The sequence below is a fragment of the Narcine bancroftii genome, chromosome 13 (assembly GCF_036971445.1).
Source record: "Narcine bancroftii isolate sNarBan1 chromosome 13, sNarBan1.hap1, whole genome shotgun sequence".
Taxonomy (NCBI): Eukaryota; Metazoa; Chordata; class Chondrichthyes; order Torpediniformes; family Narcinidae; genus Narcine; species Narcine bancroftii.
The window spans coordinates 57,811,035-57,831,479 of record NC_091481.1 but is presented as its reverse complement, the minus strand read 5'-3'; the positions used below and the strand labels follow the sequence as shown (position 1 = coordinate 57,831,479).

The 20,445-nt window shown below is 47.8% G+C and overlaps 1 protein-coding gene across 1 annotated transcript in view; it reads right to left on the bottom strand.

Annotated features, from left to right (window-relative positions):
* Positions 1–20,445, bottom strand: part of LOC138748722 (arf-GAP with dual PH domain-containing protein 1) — a 75,696-nt gene that overhangs the window by 14,625 nt on the left and 40,626 nt on the right. Inside the window, exons 7-8 of the mRNA XM_069909374.1 lie at positions 13,945–14,028; positions 13,055–13,117 (exon numbers count right to left, since the gene is read on the bottom strand). Of these exons, the coding sequence (XP_069765475.1) occupies positions 13,055–13,117; positions 13,945–14,028 (147 nt within the window). The remainder of the gene's footprint in view (positions 1–13,054; positions 13,118–13,944; positions 14,029–20,445) is intronic.

Genomic DNA, 20,445 nt, shown 5'->3' with positions numbered 1-20,445 from the left:
CTGGTTGTTAACTCCTGGAGTACTTCTTCTACTGTTGGTATGGGGTGTCGTTCTCGAATTATAGCTTCATTGGCCATCCTCATATCAACACACAGTCTCATGTCACTATTTGGTTTGGGCATGATCACAACTGGGCTGACCCATTGTATTGAATGTTCTACAGGTTCAATAATGTCTTGCTCAATCAACTCTTTGATTTTGGCCTCGACTTTCCCACGAAGTCCAAATGGGGTTCTGCGCACTGGTTGCGCCTTGGGTTTGACCGTTTTGTCCACTGCTAGCTTTAGTTGTCGACCTTTCAGCTTTCCTACTCCCTGGAAAACTGCGGGGAATTCTTGCTTCATATCCTCGTATGACTGAACTGAATTGACATGAGCTCCAATATGAAGAATTGCCAGATCTTGCGCCGTGCGTCTACTCAGCAATGGTTCTTCCCTCTCGTCTATGACAACATACTCTGCTTCGGTGTGCTTGTCACCAGCTTCAACAGTCGCAGTGAAACATCCAATGGTCTGCAATGGCTTAGTTGCTGTGTATGGATACAGTTTCTTTGAACACTTCTTTGATGTACAAATGATCTTTTTTTTTTCAATTTCTCCCATAAGTGTCGGTTAATTACATTACTGTCACTGCCTGAGTCTACAATGACCGGAACTGTCACACCACCAATTATCACTGGGACTTTCTCATGATGGTCATCATTCAATGTAAACTGATAGGATTTCTGCCCATCCTAGTTGTCGTCATCATCGTCACTTTCTGGGTCACCTTCTATATGGCGAAGAGTGCCTTGCTTTCTCTGTCCATAATTGCCTTTCTTTCCAGGAGACTTTCCTTTCCCCAAAGCTTTGCCCTTAGAAGCTGTACTCTTTCCATTCTGGTTTGCATTTGACTTGCTTTTGCACTTCTTTGCAAAGTGGTCTTTACCTCCACACTTTCTACAAACTTTGCCTTTTGATGGGCAGCATGGGTCTTTTCCAAAATGACCTCTGTTTCCACATCTGTAACACTCCAAGTCACGTTTCGGCATATTTCTTGGCTGGTTATGGCTATGCGAGAGCCTACTTACTTGTTGGCCAACTTTGCTTTACTGGGCTGGCTTGAGTTGTCTTTCAGTTTCATGGTATGAAATTGCCCCTCAACAGCCTCTAATGCAGCAGCCATTGCTAAAGCATTGGTAAGTTTCAACTCACCCCCTTTTTCCAGCAATCGCCTTCTGAGTTTGTCTAATCTGCAGTGCTGCACGACTTGATCCAATAACTGGTTGTCCAAATCAGCTGCCACATAATTGCATCCAACAGCCAGTTGTCGCAATCTCGTCACGTACTGGGCGACCATTTCCCCATCTTCCTGTTTTGTTTTGCGAAACAAATGGCGTTGAAATGTGGCATTCGGTGTCACTACATAGTGTGCATTCAATACATCTACAGCTTTCTGGTATTCCTCCTTCCTCCCAGTATTCAAAAGCATCTTAAAAGTTTCCCGAACTGCAGGTCCTGCGGTGAAGAGAAGTAACGCCCTCCGCTGCGCTTTCTGCTCCAGCGTACTCCCATCGAGAAATAGGCCACGAATGTTGGCATAAGCTTCGAACTCTTCAAGCCATGCCTTCCACTTCACGCTTGCATCGCCCGTCGGGTCAAAATGAGGAACACCGCGAAGTGCTAAACATTCAGCTCCAGTGACTGCCGTGATGAAAGCCACAGATTCACATTCCAAAACATCCCATCCTCGTCGCCAATGTCACATTTGTGGCCCGAAATGTGAAATTGACAATACCATCAACACATGATTTACCTGTTGAACATCAGCGTGTCTTTATTTCTCTGCTTCCATTATTCCTCCATTTCGTGCCTGCATACAACGCTCGCATGCCCTCTCACTTCCAGTCAGGTTAATACCTCAACCTCTATCTGCATACATCTCATGCATATTCATTATCATGACAGTAGTCAAAGGAAGAAATGTATTGACTGCAAATGCTGCATAGATAAATATACAGTCATAAATAGTGAGCTTTTGGGACATTTAAGAGACTCGGGGGGATTTAAGAGACTCAAGCACATGGATGGAAGAAAAATAGAATGGGGAAGACAGGGTTTAGTTTTTACTTAAGGGATATATGGGTTGGCACAACATTGAGGGCCGAAGGGCCTGTACTGTGCTCCATGTTCAAAGTATGAGTCCTGAACTAATATGTTGCTCAGGAGACTGATGGTTGAGGGGTAGAACCTGGAGGTATGAATCGTGCGGCATCTGTACCTCTTTCCCTGTAGCAGCTGCTGCTCTCTGATGGTAGGTTTTCTCGATGGTAGGGAGAAGTTTGCCTGTGATGTGTTGGCTGTGTCCACTACCTTTTGCAGGGCTCTGAGACATTGGTTTCCCCACACCCCCACCACTCCCATACCAGACCATGGCGTAGCCAGACATCACACTTCCCACCACACATTTATAGAAGTTTACCAAGGTTTCGGATGACATTGTTGACCTCCACAAGCCCCTGTGGAAGTCGAGATGCTGACGTGCTTTCTTCACCCTTTTGACATGCTTTCTAGTTCCCCCTTTTAATAGCACTGACACTTTCTATACCAATCCAACCTCTTTGTACGCAGGCTTTCCAGTGAACTAAGTTCTCAGTGACCTCCTTATCACTTGAATTCTCCTTCCCGTCCCACACATTGAGGTCTCCGGCACTGTTGCAGGGCTCAATACAAGCTTGGTTGTCACCAGAAAAACTATCATTATTTTTGACTTACATTTTAAAATTTTGTTTGCACCGCCAAACACAAAGAAGGCTCACCAGCAGCTCTACTTCATAAAGAGTTTGAGGAGATTTGGTATGTTATCAACAGGTCTACATGGAGAGCACTCTGACCAGAGGCTTTTGCTGTCTGTGTCTCCATACCAGGCAGTGATGCAACCAGTCTGAACTCGGCCAGTGCCATCGCGGGCATCGAGGACATCTACATGAGGCGGTGCCGTTAAAAAATCGACCTCTTTCCTCAAGGACTGTGGCGCACTGAGGAAGCATCAAAAGCAAGCACAAAACTCGAAAGACTGTACAACAGGAAAAGTCAGTTCATGCCTTGGTGCCTCCCTGTGTGACTGGCTCAGGAGGGGCTGGCTCAGGTCTATATTTGGGTCGGCTGATTGACAGCCGGTTAGGTGGAGTCAGCCCCCAAAGTGGTCTTCCTGCAGGTATAGATATCGCCCCCTCCCCCCGGTTGTATCACCACACGGACCCCCCCTCCCCCCCCGCAGGCCATGCCCTCTTCACTCTGCTACCACTGGGAAGGATGTACAGGAGCCTGAATACGAGCACCCAGTGCCACAAGGACAGCTTCTTCTGCGCCGCTATCAGATTCCTGAATGATCAATGAACCAAAACCCTCCCCACTATTGATAACAGCTACGGGGAACGCTGCTGTCGGAGGGCAGCAACAACCATCAACAGCCCTCACCACCCAGCTCAAGCTTTGTTCCTGCTGCTGCCATCAGGAAAGAGGTATCGGTGCCACCAGGCTCACACCACCAGGTTCAGGAACAGCTGCTATCCCTCCACCATCAGACTCCTCAACAACAAACTCAATCAGGGACTCATTTAAGCCCTCATGCACTTTATTGATTAAAAAAAAAATTCTCTCTGTATTGCACAGTTTATCTATTTATCTGTTATCTATTTACAGTTCCTTATTTGTTTACTTGTTTACGTTGTGTTGTGGCGGCTCGCCCACGCAACAGGCGAACCGGCTCGCAGAGTCGCGGGCAAGTCCACGGCAGATCTGACTGTGAGAGCCCCGGGTGCGGGGAAAGCCCACAGCCTGGCAGGTGATGTCAAAAAGGTCCCGGGAGTTGCTGGCGTATTCGGGTTTCAAGGAATTTAAGCGCGCACGAGAGTTTCATGAAAGTCAGTTGATTCAACTCACTTTTGTCTCCGCATGGTCCTTTGCTCTCTGCCTGCCTGGCGTGACTACAGTGTACAGTTTGTTTTTTGCACAGCCAATAAGAGGTCATTCTGCCTTGCCTGCAGATAAGGAATCTCAGGGCTGTATGTGATGTCATACAATCAATCTGAACTCTGAATCTGATTAACAGTTCGAGCACGATTTCCTTGCTCTTTATATTCTACGTCTCATCTATAAGGGAAGCGTAGTTGTTTCCCATGGTAGCAGAGTCTAGGCGAAGAGGGCACAACTTCAGGATAATTTAAAAGAGAGATGTGAAAATATTTCTTTTGCTAAGGTCGTGCGTCTTTTTATAGTGAAAAAGAAAGTGAATGTAAAGTGAATGTAAAGGCTCTTGCTGAAAGCCCTGAGGGTGGATTCAGAGGGCAGACTAGGGGGGTAGAGTCAGAGGTGGAGCAACTCTCTCCACCTTCTCTGTGAAGGCAATGCTGCTGGAAGCGGCTGTGAAGGGGGTGGGCCGATGACGTCGCGGTGACGTCATCAGCCCGTGAACCAGGTGCGGGATTTTAAAGATCCCGCATGCTGTAATAAAGCTAATTACTCTGTGCAGGAGATTTGCCCGAGTCCTAAGGGTCCTTGAACAGATCTCTACCAGTGCTCTCCAGTCGACATTTCGAGTATGGGCTGCTTTCCCTTCTCAGCACGTATGGATGACGTCACGGCGACGGGTGGCACTACTCACCCCGCCTCGCTCAGCTCCAGAAGACAGCTCCAGATGCCGCGGAGTGGAAAGCAACACTGGATCCGCCTTGTAGGCCTTCTCCATAAAAAGGAAAATTCAACGTTTTTTTTTCTTTCCGTTGAGCTGTCTTCAAGGCGGTATAAAAAGGCCGAGTTTCCACAGGCAGCTGTGGAAGTCAGGCTGTTGGGTCTGTTTAAGGCAAAGATTGACAGGGATTTGATTGACAGGGAGAGGCTGGGGAGTGGAGCTGAGTGGGTGGATGGGTCAGCTCATGATCAGAATGGCAGAGCAGAATTCATCTATATCTTGTGGAATCTACCTGCAGGCATTAGAACCACCTTATCCCTCTACCGTTAAGGATCTGTGACTGTACAGCCTGAGGAACCTTTGGTCCTCAACAGACTCGGTGGGAGTTGGGGGGAGGGGGAGGGTTGAAATTCTCCCTTGTGCTGTTGCACTTCTTTAAACTTCCCAGGACTGTTCCATCTGCCATTCTTCTGAAGAGGTTACCAACATCTCTCAACGTCCATAGCTTTCCTCCTCACTGATCAAAACACACAACCAATGCTTGTATGGTCGGAGGTGAGGGAGGAGAGCTCCCCAACTCCACCTTCCCTCTCCATTCAGAGAGCTTCCCTCCCCCCCCACCCCCATCACTCACATTCTACCCTCTCGGCCATATCCACCTCCTGCCTGTGGCCCTGTGCTCTTCCCCTTGCCTTCCCCCGCCCGACCATTTTATTCAGATGCCTTGATGAAGGGCTCGGGCCCGAAACTTTGGTGATATATCTATTCTACAGAAGAGACACAGCTGAGTTTCTCCAGCACTTTTGTGCGTTGAACCAATGTGAAAACCGCTTGGCATTCTCAATCCAAATCCTTAACTAAAGGGATGGAACACTGAACCCCATGGGACGTTATCAGTAACAGGTTTCCCCTCTCAACGACGACTTCTTCCTGCTCCTGAGTCCAATTCATCATCCTCAATGGGTCCCGTGGGTTTTCACTTTCTAGATCAACCTGCCATTAAAATCCAGGTCAGCCACAGAATAGGCACAGCCCATCACCTTCCCCTCCCTCCCTCACAACGTACACCCACTTAATGTGTCCTTGAAGCTATCAGGACCTCCTCCCTCATTCAGGGGGCCCAAACAGTCCTTCCAAGTGAAACCACACTTCCACGTGAATCTCCCGCATGCACTGCTCCCATTGTGGTCTCCTCCACATCGGAGAGACTGGACGCAGACTGGGAGGTGGTTTCATTTATGACTTTTCACACAGCCACTGCCTTCCAGGAGATTATTCCTAATTTCCCGGAACGCTGTCTGTGTAAAAAGATCGGAACGGGAATGAGTCCTGTTCCAGCATTTTACCTTCTTGTCCCCTAGTAATTTTCATGGATCACCTGTGGTCTAAACTGAACTGCAGGCGGTCCGTGAATGACGGGCTAATAAATAGGGCATCCAGACTACAAAAAAAAGCACTTCGCGTATTCTGTCTAAACTCTATGGATATTTGGAGTTTTGGTTGTTCTGGTGTGAACGGCCACTCCCGGAAGGTCGGGAGACACTTCAGAACGGAAAAAAAATCACACACGTTCTATGTTAAAAAAAAACATAATTGAGAACATTTGTTCCATCCACTGCACTAACGGGCACCTCTCATTTCAAGTCCACCACCTCGTTCCCACACAAACATGTCTGTCCATAGCCCTATGGTGTCAAGGTATGGGCAAACAGCAGGCAATGTGGAGAGAGGAGAGGAGGGAGAATGGGGTGGGGTGAGGTGGGGGAATAGGGGAGAAAAAAAAGTGGAGTGATAGGGGGAAGGTTTAGTCCTCTGAATAGAGAGGAAAGGGGCAGGGAAATAGAGGAAAGAAGACAGAGGGATAGGGAAAGAGAGGGACAGAGGAGGAGCCTAATGGAAACTGGAGAAGCTGATAGGGTCCCCAAATGGAGGTACTCTTCCTCCAATTTGTGGGTAGCCTTGGTTTTGGGAGGCACGAGCTCATGGACAGACATGCCAGTGTGGGATTGGTGCATGGAATTAAAATTGGCCACTGGGAGAACGAAGCGATTGCCTGGCCTGCTGAGTATTTCCAGCATCTCAGTGCATGGAGTCACAGTCCCAGCATCTGTAGACTTTCCTGTTGAACTGCAAGAATAAACATGTCCCTGAAGCGAATCTCATAACCGTTCAAGAGCAAGAATGCAACGCGATGAGACAGATCACTGGGTTACAGAATGAGTCATTGGGGTGAACCAGAACAGGAACAAGCCTGTCCTCTCACCACACCCCTGCTGCCCTCTGTTACTGTCGGTCTGCAGTCGAAGTTGAATCCACGACTCGTACAAAAAACAAAGATTATTCTCCAAAGATGCTGTAGCAGTGTCATTGCTAAACCTTTCAAATACACCAGTTGGTTGAGAAAAAGTACCTTCAGGTATTTGTTTGTGCAGAGTGACACCTTTCTTCTGCACCAGATCTGCTGTGGCTGTATTACCAAAGTAATTTTTAAATTTACGGTAACTGGCCATTTCGGCCCACAAATCCGTGCCACGCAATTTACATCCAATTAACCTACACCTCTGGTGGGAGGAAACCTGAGCCCCCCCCCCCCGGGGAAAATCCACGCAGACACGGGGAGAACGTGCAGACTCCTTACAGAGGCGTGGGATTTGACCCCGATCCCGATTGCTGGCGCTGTAACTGTGCCGCCCACCTCACAGAGGCAGGTAACGAGGCATCACCTAGATAATAAGGTGGATAAATCAGCACTCTTGGTGCCTGCCACATTGACCACCGCCAGTGGGCTGATATCGCCTCAAACCGTGCATCTTGGCACCTCACAGTTTGGCGGGCAGCAACCTCCTTTGAAGAAGACCGCAGAGCCCACCTCACTGACAAAAGGCAAAGGAGGAAAAACCCAACACCCAACCCCAACCCATCAATTTTCCCCTGCAGCCGCTGCAACCGTGTCTGCCTGTCCCGCATCGGACTTGTCAGCCACAAACGAACCTGCAGCTGACGTTGACTTTTTACCCCCTCCATAAATCTTCGTCCGTGAAGCCAAGCCAAAGAAAAAGAACCCACAAGTGTAAGAGTCAGGGGAAAGACTGAAAACTTGGTTGAATTGTGCATCAACAATAACCTCGCACTCAATGTCACCAAAACCAGAGGTGGACGATCCAGTGATCATTGAGGGGATCAGAGGTGGAGAGGGTGGGCAAATTTAAGTTCTTGGGAGTCACTATCTAGCAGGATCTTTCCTGGACACAACACACTAATGACATTGTGAAGAAAGCACGTCAACGCCTCTACTTCCTCAGGAGTTTGCGGAGATTCGGCTTGACACCAGAAACCCTGGCAAATTTCTGCAGAGCTATGGTGGAAAGTGTGCTGACCGGCTGCATCATGGTTTGGTGTGGGGACACCAATACCCATTAGCATAGAACCCTGCAAAAGGTAGTGGACACAGCCCAAGATATCACAGGCAAAAACACTCCTAGCATCAAGAACATCTATAGGGAACATTGCGGCAGCAATCATCAAGGATCCACATCACCCACCGCACTCTCTGTTCTCGCTGCTACCATCGGGAAAGAGGTATCGTGCCACAAGACACACACGACCAGGTTCAGGAACAGCTGCTCCCCCTCCACCATCAGACTCTTCAACGACAAACTCAATCAGGGACTAATTGGATGTAAATTGTGTGGCACGGATTTGTGGGCCGAAATGACCTGTTACCGTAAATTTAATGTTACTTTTGAACTTTATTGATTTTTTTTTCTCTCTCTATCACACAGTCATTGTTTACATTTCTTTTTTTGTTTACTTGTTACGCGATATAGTTTTTTCTTTTGCACTACCAAACTAAGTGGTAATTCTGCCTTGCCCGCAGGAAAAAGAATCTCAGGGTTGTATGTGATTTTCTCTGACAATAAATCTGAAATCTGAAAGACTTCTTCCATACTCCTTGATAATTTCAAGAAACCCTCCATCAAAGCCACTTTGTTCTGATGATGGTGCATTAACATCGACCTCTGCTTTCCGTTTGGCCCCCTCCCTTATCTCTCTCTCTCTCTACCCCTATCTTTCTGTCTCATTTCCTCCAGTTCCCCACTTCATTCCCTCTCCATTCACAGAGCTAACCCCTCAGCTTTATTGTCAGAGGACATACATGACATCACATACAACTCTGAGATTCTTTTTCAGGTTGATCCCAGAGATCAGGGGCTTGTCCCACAAGGAGAGATTAAATCGCCTGGGATTAAACTTGCTCAAATTCAGAAGAATGAGAGGAGATGTTATATAAAATTATGAAAGGGGTGGATAAGATAGAGGCGGGAAAATAGTTCTGGTAGGCGAGACCAGAACTAGGGGACACAGCCTCAAGATTCAGGGGAGTAGATTTAAGATGGAGATGTTTTACCCAGAGAGAGTGGAATTCTCTGCCCAGGGAAAGAGTTGAGGCAACTTCATTAAACATATTTAAGGCTCAGTTAGATAGATCTTTTACATAAAAAAGGAATTAAAGGATATGGGGAAAAGGCAGGTGGGTGGAGTTGAGTCAATGATCAGATCAGCCATGATCTTATTGAATGATGGAACAGGCTTGATGGGCCGAATGGCCGACTCCTGCTCCTATTTCTCAAGTTCCTGCAGGTGAGGCAGAATTACCACTTATTGGAAGTGCAAGAAAAAACTGTAAACAATGTGCACATGTTGTTAAGAGCCCAGAGGACCCCAAAACCCAGCAGTAATATATATTCACCTAGACAAATGGTCACTTAAACAAAAGTTGATTTTAATTATCTTTAAACATGAAAACAGAATTACACTTTAACTTATCACTATTAACTTATTTTATCTAACTTAATCCCCTTCTAATTCTAAGCGCTCGTGTATGTAATGTGTTTGTGTGTTTGTGTGTGTGTGTGTGTGTGTGTGTGTGTGTGTGTGTGTGTGTGTGTGTGTGTGTGTGTGTGTGTGTGTGTGTGTGTGTGTATAAGTTCAGAAAAGTTATTTGGTTCACAGTCCAATCTCACTTCTCATTCCTCCAAGTTCACTGGTTGCAGGCAATTCTTCTACTGTGCACAGAATTTAACATGTATAAAGTTCACCAGGCTTTGGTGCTCGAAAGGTAAATGGTTATCGCTCAGGAAGGTTCTTGTCTGTTTTCAGAGAGAGATGTGCTGTTCCAGGACATCCACAACTGATGTACTTCCATCATCTTGCTGATGAAACTTGCCCCGTCAGGGTTCTCCAGATGATAACCTCTCTCTTTCAGGTCATCACAGAGTGCCTTTCTGTTTCTCTTATTCCAAGTGAAACATTAGACAGCCAGTCCTCTCTTGCATGAACCACAAGGCCACTAGGCCATCTTCCAAACTAGGCTTCTTGCCGGCTTGTCCTGTTCCAGTCCCAGCTGCTCTTGCTGGCTGATACACAGTCAAGTCATCTCTGCTTCTCTCTCTCACTCACTCTCAGACCGAGACTGAGAGAAAGCCCGTTGGACTCTCTCTGCTTGCAAAAATACACGACCCTCTTACAACAGCAAAACTCTCCTGCAGACAATAGCGGCTCCAGCCTGCTCTTTCATAAACAATAATCCATTAGTGACATCTCTTGAGCACACTTCAAAGCTCTTGCAAAAAGGTGTGAGAAGCCACTGTGTCTCCAGTATTTCAAATAAAATCTGTTTTAAAGTGTTTGCAAACAAATGAAGAAATGTAAACAACCTGACTGTGCAATACCAGAGAAAAATCAATAAAGTGCAAAAATGAGTCCTTATGTGGGTGTCTGATTGAGCTTGTTGTTGGAGAGTCTGATGGTGGAGGCGTAGCTGCCATTCTTGAACTCCCTACAGGGGCAGCTACACCTATCATATCTTAGATATTTCCCTCTTCCGTAACCAGCGTTGTCTCCGCTCCATCCTCAAAATTCATTGGAGCGACTTCATCCCTAACATCGAAGTACCGAGATGGCAGAGGCCAACAGCATCGAGTCCACGCTGCTGAAGATCCAGCTGCGCTGGGTGGGTCACATCTAACGCGAGCTCTCCACTGGCCACCGTGACAGAGGTGCACCAAAGAAGAGGTACAAGGACTGCCTAAAGAAATCTCTTGGTGCCTGCCACATTGACCACCGCCAGTGGGCTGATATCGCCTCAAACCGTGCATCTTGGCGCCTCACAGTTCGGCGGGCAGCAACCTCCTTCGAAGAAGACCGCAGAGCCCACCTCACTGACAAAAGACAAAGGAGGAAAAACCCAACACCCAACCCCAACCCACCAATTTTCCCCTGCAACCGCTGCAACCGTGTCTGCCTGTCCCACATCGGACTTGTCAGCCACAATCGAGTCTGCAGCTGACGTGGACTTTTACCCCCTCCATAAATCTTCGTCCGCGAAGCCAAGCCAAAGAAGAAGAAAACCAATATGCAGGCCTGAGTTCTCTGTCAAGTGTAGGCAAAAATAGGCAGGTGCCTCAATGAAAAGGCGAAAGTGGAGAGGGGAGGGAGGAAATGGGGCACGCAGTTCCAAATTGCCCCACCAGGAAGAGAAAAACCAGGCAAAATGTTGTACAAAATCTTGGATGTCACCAAACAGACCAACTACCTTGGCATCCAAATCCAGAACGGCCTGGGGGCATTACGCCACGGGGAAAGGCCACAGGAGTCCAAAATTTTCTGAGATGCTACTTGCATCATTGTTCAACTTCTGTCGAGGAGAGGTTGGGAATATGCACCCAGGCACAAACTAAAAGAAACACGGCTCTCATCGAACGAGTCTGGAGATGGGCAGCCCAGTTTGACACAAATACAGATGGACGAGAAGTGAGCGTTACAAAACTCTTGGATTCATTAAAGTGGAGCTCTGTCCAAGACGGACGTGAAGTACAGCGCCTGGTCTGTTTTTTAATGGCCAGCTCGATACAGACGACCAATCCTACACTGAACCCAAGCTTTCCAGGGGCAGACGAGGTCGCGCGGCCCAACTTGTAGTGCCAGCTTCCAACACAGATGTGTGCGTTCTTCCCCTGTATGGAATAATCTTCACCTGACCATACTCACACAACCGGACCCAATTAAATTTAAGACAAGCTCTTCCTCAAAAATCTCACCCCTCCCCCACCTCCCATTCGAATTCCATACAGAATATTTTGGAGGATCAAGAACCAAGAGGAGTGGGTGGGGAGTGGGGAAGCACGGGCCAACGGGGTGGGGGGGGGGTGGAGGAGGGCAGGAGAAAAAAAGCTGAGGTGATTGGGGGAAGGGGTAGCTCTGAATGGAGAGGGAAGGTGTGGGGAGCTGGATGAAAGGTGATAGAGGGGTAGGGAAGGAGAGAGACTAGGGGGAAGGGGGTTAACGTAACTAGAGGTTGACGTTAGGGCCTCCTGGCTGGAATTTGCTCAGACAGAATATTAAGGGTCATTTCTATAATTTGTGGGTAGCCTCGATTTGGCAGTGCACGAGCCCATGGACAGACATGTCAGTGTGGAGATGGTGTTGTGGAATTATCATGGTTGGCTACGGGGACGTCATTGCCGTTGCAGTGGACGGAGTCAAGGTGCTCAACGAAATGATTTCCCAGCCTGAGTCCAGTCTTCCTACTGCCGAGGTAGCCACAGGCAGCAGCACTGGGTGCAGATTCACCAGTGGAGTGTTGCTTCACTTGGAAGGATGGTTTGGGGCCCCGAATGGTGGTGAGGGAGGAGGTGTGGGCGCACATACAGAGGGGAGGTGGAGGGTTCAGGGGATCAGTGAGGGAAGGTGGAAGGTTAACGGGGTCAGGTGGGAGAGGTAGAGGGCTGAGAGGGTCAGAAGGAGGAGGTGGAGGGGTAAGGGGGTCAGTGGGGAGAGGTGGAGGGTTAAGGGGGACAGAGACGTGGAGGGTTAAGGGGTCAGATGGGATGGGTGATTTAAGAGGGTCAGAGGGGGGAGGTGGAGGGGTTATTTGGATAGATACATGGATGAGAGCAGCCTGGAGGGTTAGTGGGACTAGTGTTTCGGCAGACCAGAAGGGGCGAAAGGCCTGTTTTTTGTGCTGTAGTTTTCTAATGTTAAGAGGGTCAGCAGGGGATGTGGGGGGTTGCAGGCATTAGTGGGGAGAGGTGGAGAGTTGAGGGAGCAGTGGGAGGGTCAATAAGATAGGGGGAGCTCAGAGGAGTGGATGAGGGGGGTGAGAGAATAGGGAAGGGGCACTGATACCAGCACTTGACCCCAGCATCTCCAGTCTCTCTTGGCCAACCTGCCTCTTCATGTGTCGAGTCTCTGTCAGTGCACTGACTGGAGGTTAACAGCCCACTGCGCTCACATGACAGGAGCGGACCTCCCCTGGTCTCAGGTGATTATGTGCAACTGCTCGGAGACCATGACTTTGGCCGGTCCAGCGTGAGTCTCTTACCTTGGGCCCTGTCTTCTCCATGTAACCTTCCTTTAGGAAATTCCTGGTCAGTTTGTGCTTCAGCTGAAAAATTAAAAGGAGGGTCAATCCATCCAGGCCCCTGAGGCAGGAATAAATCTGCTCTTCCTTGCACCCTGGCCTGAAACTGTCGCCAATGGGCAGTGCCTGCACCTTCACTCAGCAGGCACCTCTCTCCACAACTCGCCGTCCCCACCTAGACATCTGCTACCCTTACACCACCTTTTGGTGTTTTAATATCAACAGCGTCTGTCTCTCTGTGGTTCCACATACACACTTAACGCACAGCCATGTTACAGGTGTGGTTCTCTGGCAGGCCTTCATCACTGGACACCCATCGACTCTCTCCCACTTGTGCACACACGTACACGCACACACACATTCACAGACTCTCGCGCACACACCATGCACACCTTTTCTCTTATGCACAGATTCTTGCTCGCACACACTGTCTCTCGCACACACACAAATTCTCTCTTGCACACACATGTGCACTCACACTCTCACATACACTCTCCCTCTCACACACTCTCTCACACACACATACTCTCTTGCATGCACACCCACCCACATATTTTCTTACATGCACTCTCTCTTGCATGCACATCCACCCACATATTTTCTCGACAACACACACTCTCTCTTGCACACCCACCCACATATTTTCTCATACACACACACTCTCTCTCTTGCATGCACACCCACCCACATATTTTCTTACACACACTCACACACACACTCTTTCTCTCTCTCTTGCATGCATACCCACCCACATATTTTCTTACGCGCACACACACTCTCACTCCAGGAATTGTGAAGGAGGCCATACATCATTGCACCTTCCTGTGCCAATATTCCAGGAATGGACCTACCTCATCGTCACTGGCTCCTGGAAAGGCCACTTGTAAGGTGCGGAACTGAATGGCTCGGATGGCATTGAACCAATCCACAATCTCCTGTTAGGGGAACAGAGAAGTGAATGCAGGAGGTAGCCTTTGAATATGGTGTGATTGGTGATCACCAGCACCCCTTAACTGGCTTCTGGCAACCAGATCTCGATCTATTAGACGCTGCTGGTCATGTGAGAGGGAGAAATCGGAGGAAATATATTGGACAACAAAGATTTTGCTTCTTGAACACCTTTGGGTTCATTTTATAAATTTTGGGATGCTGATCACAGATATCACCACAAAACTTTCCTATCATGCACCATCTTTTAGATACAACTTATTTTGGTGATTTCCTGTCATATTTTAAGTCTACTTCAACCCTATAAAATCATGAAGTGTGACATGTCATTGTCGAAAACTGTGAAAAGTTTCACCAGACATAGGAAAACGGTATCAGAGTAACCAGAATCCATCAGTGCCGGCCGACTATTGTTGGACGCTGACACAAGAGGCATCAGATGCTGAGTACAAACGAAAATTAGCGGCAAAACATTTTTAGGTCAGTTGAACGAATGAATGTGTCGGCGTCACGATGTGATTACTGTAAATATTCGAGTATAATGCTAAAATTTTTCCCCCTCAAAAATAGGGGGGGGCGGTTGCATTATACATGGGAGTAAAATTTTTAAAAAAAATTCTGCAACTCGTGACTCAGGCCGGAGAGACGTCAGCACGAATCGGGCGGGTGAGGGGGGGGTGGGGGTCGAGAGAGACGGCAGCACGACTCAGGTGGGTGGGCAAGCGGCTGGAGAGGCGGCAGCGTGACTCAGGCGGGTGACGGGGGGGGGGGTCGTATTATGCATGGAACACATTATACACAAATATTTACGGTAAATGTGTACAATTCAATAAAAGTTAATTGAATTTTTCTCCATCTTCCTATGTGATACAACAAATCTGAAATTATCTTTGTGTGCAGGTTGAAGTTGTCTATCATAATCCCCAATTTTTTTTGGGAAGCAAACCTTTTGGAAAACATGTTGTTCAGTGTAATACTAGAGAAGGACAAACAATCAGGATTAATCCAATTGGGTAACTAGAAATCTGTTCCTCTTTCCTATTGGTTGTTGAGGGTAGCATACCCAGAGGTTAAGCCAATGGCTGGGGAAGTATTAGAAGCAGATGGGGGTGGGGGAGTTATGTGTTAGAAGTACCTTTCCAGCATTGGCGATGAAAAGGTTAATTGCATTTAGTCCAAACACATGAACTCTGGGGTTAGCCGAGTCTCCAGTGTATCTTGGCTGGCTGAGGGTTAACAGGGGGTGCTCCTTCTCAGTTCCTACAGCCAAACTCTCCCACTGATACTGTGCTGAGAGCTCCAAACCCCAGCGTCATGAATGCTCCCAAGTACTGGCAAGTCTGCCCTCACGGTTCAGCGCAGGAACACACTTTCACAGGATCAGAGGTGGAGAGGGGGAGCAAATTTAAGTTCTTGGGAGTTGCTATCTCAGAGGATCTTTCCTGGACCAAACACACTAATGGCATCGTGAACAAAGCATGCCAGTGCCTCTACTTCCTCAGGAGTTTGCGGAGTTTTGGTATGACATCAGAAACCCTAGTGTGGTGGAAGGTGCGCTGACCGGCTGCGTCATGGTCAGGAGTACCCCATACCAATACCCCTGAGTGTCAAGCCCCGCAAAAGGCAGTGGTCACACTTCATGACATCACAGACAAAGCCCTCGAGAACATCGACAGGGAACGCTGCCGTCGGAGAGCAGCAGCAATCATCAAGGATCCACCCCACCCAGCACATGCTCTGTTCTCGCTGCTTGCCCTCAGGAAAGAGGTGTCGATGCCATAAGACTCGCACCACCAGGTTCAGGAACAGCTGCCACCCTTTCACCATCAGACTCCTCAATGACAAACTCAATCAGGGGCTCATTTAAGGACTCTCACTTGCAGTTTTTCTCTCTCTCTATTGCAATTTGTTTACATTTCTTTATTTTTTTTAGTGTATGCGTGTACAGTTTTTTTGCACTACCAATAGGTTGAAATTTTGTCTCGCCCTCAGATCAAAGAATCTCAGGATTGTATGTGATGTCAGGAAATTAAATCTGATAAGGTCAGTTGGCCAGCACCCGCAGGAGATTCAGGCCAGGCAGGATGACGAGTCAGACTCAGTGACACGTGAGAGGTTCTGGGTGGGACAACAACAGGCTGGAGAGTTGAGGGTTGGGGCATTGGGGTCCGTGACTCCCTTGTCTACTCATCCCTTCCCACCACTCACCTACTTGGCTTCCTCCCCTCCGGCCTTCGGAGGTGCCACACTTGTACCAGCACCTCCTCCCTCACCACCATTTGGGGCCCCAAACAGTCCTTCCAAGTGAAGCCACGCTTCAATTTCGTGGGAGTTATTGACTGCATCCGGTGCTCCTGGTGCAGCCTTCTCTACATCGGAGAGACCAGACTCAGACTGGGAGGGCGCTTCTCTGAGCACCTTCGCTTTGTTTACATCAGTGACAGGGATCTCCCATTGGCCAACCATCCACTTCCTGCGATGGCCTGCCTGTCTATGGCCTCATCTGGTCAATCCAAGACCACCTGTAAATTGGAGGTGCAACACTCCACCTGGGCACTCTCGAACCAGATACCGCTGACATCGACTCCTCTGGTTCTGCTCGCCCACTCCCCATTCTCCCTCTCTTCCCCCTCTCTCTTTACTCCAGCTCTCCACCCCTTCCCTCTCCATTCACAGATCCATCCCCCTTCCCCCATTTGCTGATGTGCTCTCCCTCCCTTACCTCCTGTCTGTGGGATTGTGTCCCTCCCCCTACCATTTTGTTCAGACTCCTGTCTGCATTTTGCTCTAAACCTTGATGAAGGGCTGAAGCCCGAAATGTCAGTGATGTATCTTTATCTTTGCTACATAAAGGACATGGTTTGACCTGCTGAGTTTCTCCAGCACCGTGTTTTTACTTCAATCACGGCATCTGCGGACTTTCGAGTTTAACTTGGGGCATTGGGGATGTCTCTTAGTGGGAAGGATTTCTTCAGAGGGCAATAAATGTTTGGAATTCTCAACCCAAGGGCGCTGAGTAAACTCAGGAGCCAAAAACAGTCCTTAATTTTCAAGTTTCTTCCTGACAATATTCAAGGAGAATGTCAAGAGATCATTGGACAGATGAAAACAGGTAGACGCAAATGGTTGCGTGGGAAAATGGTCAGTCAACATCTTAGAGTCATAGAGCATGGAAACTGGACCTTTGGCCCAACTCGCCCTCGCAGACCAAAACATCATTCCACTCGCACAAGTTCCACCTGTCTGTCTTTGGCCCATATCCGTCCAAACCCACGTACCTTCCACATTTTCCTTAAACATTGCAATAGCACCTGCCTCATCCTCCTCTTCCGGGTCTCCTTTCATCTAGTTCAGTGGTTCTCAACCTTTTTCTTTCCACTCGCATCCCACTTTAAGTAATCCCTATGCCATCAGTGCTCTGTGATTAGTGAGGGATTGCTTAAGGTGGGATTGTGAGTGGGAAGGGAGGGTTGAGAATCACTGCTCTAGACCCAGTTGTTACTGAAATATTTTGCTTGATAAAAATTGTCATTGGCCCATTTCCTTTGGAGTCTGAAACCGCGCACATAATGAGTCAATCAGGTACGATTAAAACAGTGGTTTTCAAACTTTTTCTTTCCACCCACATCCCACCTTAAGCAATCCCTTACTAATCACAGAGCACTGATGGTCTAGGGATTACTTAAAGTGGGAGGAGAGTGGAAAAATTTGAAAACACTGATCTAGTTCAATCTTTTTCTCTCTCTTTCTCTCACTTTTCTTTTCCCCTAGTCTCCTTTCACAGAGACAAAATCAATTCTTACCTTTCCTCTTATTAACTCAGTTGGTGTAGCAGTTAATGCAACATCTTTACAGCGCCACGACTGGGACCGGACCTTGGTTCGAATCCTTCGCTGTCTATAAGGAGTTTTAACATTCTCCCCATGTCTGCGTGGGTTTTCTCTGGGGACTCGTTTCCTCCCACCGTTTGAAAGTGTAGGTAAATTGGGCGGCATGGACACGGGGTCTGAAAGGACCTGTTAATATGTCTAAATTTTTAAAAAAATTAAATACCTTTTGGTCTGGACTCTTCTAACTCCCCTTGTTCCCCCTTTTTTATTACTTTAATTCAGAATTGTTTTTGTTCTCTATTCGTTTAGAGATCATTTGGACTCCTGCTACTGATATGGTGTTTTGGGTTCTAGTGGGAATTTCAACTCTGCAAAAGTAATATCCATGTACTTGCCGACCCCATAAATTGAACATTAAAAATGGTCTGCAAATTTCCATTTTTACACTAGTATATACGGTAGTGGGTGGGTGAGGCTGGGATCTCTGATGAACGATCAGGCAGATTGGGCATGTTCTCACTGGCAGTGTTACGGGCTGGATAAACAACGAGGGCAGCAAGCTGCTCCACCCGCGCTGGGAACACTAATCCAAATGACGCACCCCTGTGCTTGAGGGCATCAAAGTGAAAAAAAACCAGGCAGCTGACCAAACATGGCTGCTCCACGGAATCGCCTCCAGGACAGAGGCTGGCCACAGTTAACCATCAGTCCGTCAACACCCACAACGAAGATCTCCTCCTGGAGTTAATTATTTTAAATATTTTTTAGTTTAGAAGTACTGACATTTCGTTCACTAAACTTTTAATGCCGTGGTAATCATTGCACATTCTATTCTGTGAACAAAGACCCACCACCGTGGATATTAGAAACTCTTATTAAAAGATGAAGCAACTATATAAAAAAAACTAACAGCATAGGAAACAGAAGTTGACAAGATACACCAGTCACCCTTTGTAATAGCTAACGAACAGCAAAGCCTCAGCGCTGCCCTGCGAGGTCCATCCACCTGGTCCAGCAAAATGGTGGTGGGATCCATTAATGTTCGGGCATCTGCCCACATTTTGGTTGTTCCCTGGTGAAGGGTTATGTATCTTTATCTTTGCTATATAAAGTCTGCTGTTGACCTGTTGATTTTCTCCAGTGTCGTGTTTTTACTTCAGTCTGTGTCTGTAGACTTTGGTCTTTTACTCCACTCATAATATGGCCCTCCCAAAAACCCCTTGCACATCACTATCGATAAACAACAGGAGCAAACAATGTGTTGGAATCAAAATGTATCCACACACGATGAGTTGAAACACCATCTAATTCCCTGTCTGATCCTCAGTCAACGAACCGGTGCAGATGGTAGAGCCGTTGCCTCCAATGTTCCCGGTTCGATCCTGACCCCAGGTGCTGTCCGCATGGAGCTCGCGAGCACACAGGCTTTCACGCTGGGTGCTCCAGTTCTGATCCACATCCTGAAGATGTGTGGGCCGGTAGGACATTGTGTAACTTGCCCCTGGTGTGTGGGCGAGGGCGAGGGAACCAGGTATTGGAACTGGGAATCGAGAGGGTGCTGAGGGTAAGATGGCTTCCCAAAGGGCCTCTTATGACTGATCTTATCGGAGGTTTGGACCTATAGCTCAGGCTGGGGATGGTTCATGCAAGCCACAGAGGCTGCGGGAAATGCTGGAGGCGAATCCATGGACACTCAGTGCCTGAAGGTGCTCTCTTTGGCTTCTCTTTCTCTTATGGCTAGGGGCACCGGGCAATGTTCATAGCCACACTTCATTCGCCTTTGCAGACAAAAGTTAATCATGTAATATTACATTTTTATGTATTATTATGTGACAATAAAAGGAAACTTTGAACCTTTAAGAGTGAATCAAGAAAGTTTGCGGTCATTATTGCAGGGAAACATTATGCTGGAGAAACTCGGCAGGTCAAACAGAGTACTTTATATAGCAAGGATAAAGATACATCACCAACGTTTCGGGCCTGAAGCCTTCCTCAAGGTATGGGCAATATCTTCGCGATAGTTCAGATGCCTGCCTACATTTTGAATACACCCAATGAACTTGCTTCCACAGCCCCCCCTTGGCAACAAGTTCCCCAGACCCTCCAACTAAAGAATTTTTTCCACCTCTATTTTAAATTGATGCCCTTTTATTCTGGAGTTGTCCCCTCTTGTCCTAGGCTCCCCGACCATGGGAAACAACCTTGGCACATCTACTCTGTCCAGGCCTTTCAGCATTCAAAATGTCTCTGTGAGATTCCCCCCCCCCCAACCTTCTGTTCTCCCATGAGTTCAGTCCAAGAGTCAACAATCGTTCCTCATGTGCTAACCCTTTCATTCCTGGTATCATTCTAGTAGATCTTCTCCGAACCCACTCCAATCTTTTCTCAAATAAGGCACCCAAAACTGTGCACAGTTCTCCAAGTGAGCTCTCACCAGAGCCTTATAGAGCCTCAACATTACACCCCTGCTCTTATATCCCATTCCCCAAGAAATGAATGCCAACTTTACCTTCTTCACCACCAAAATGCCAAATGGCGGGATTTGTGCAGGATCCGCGGGAAGGGGATCCCGAC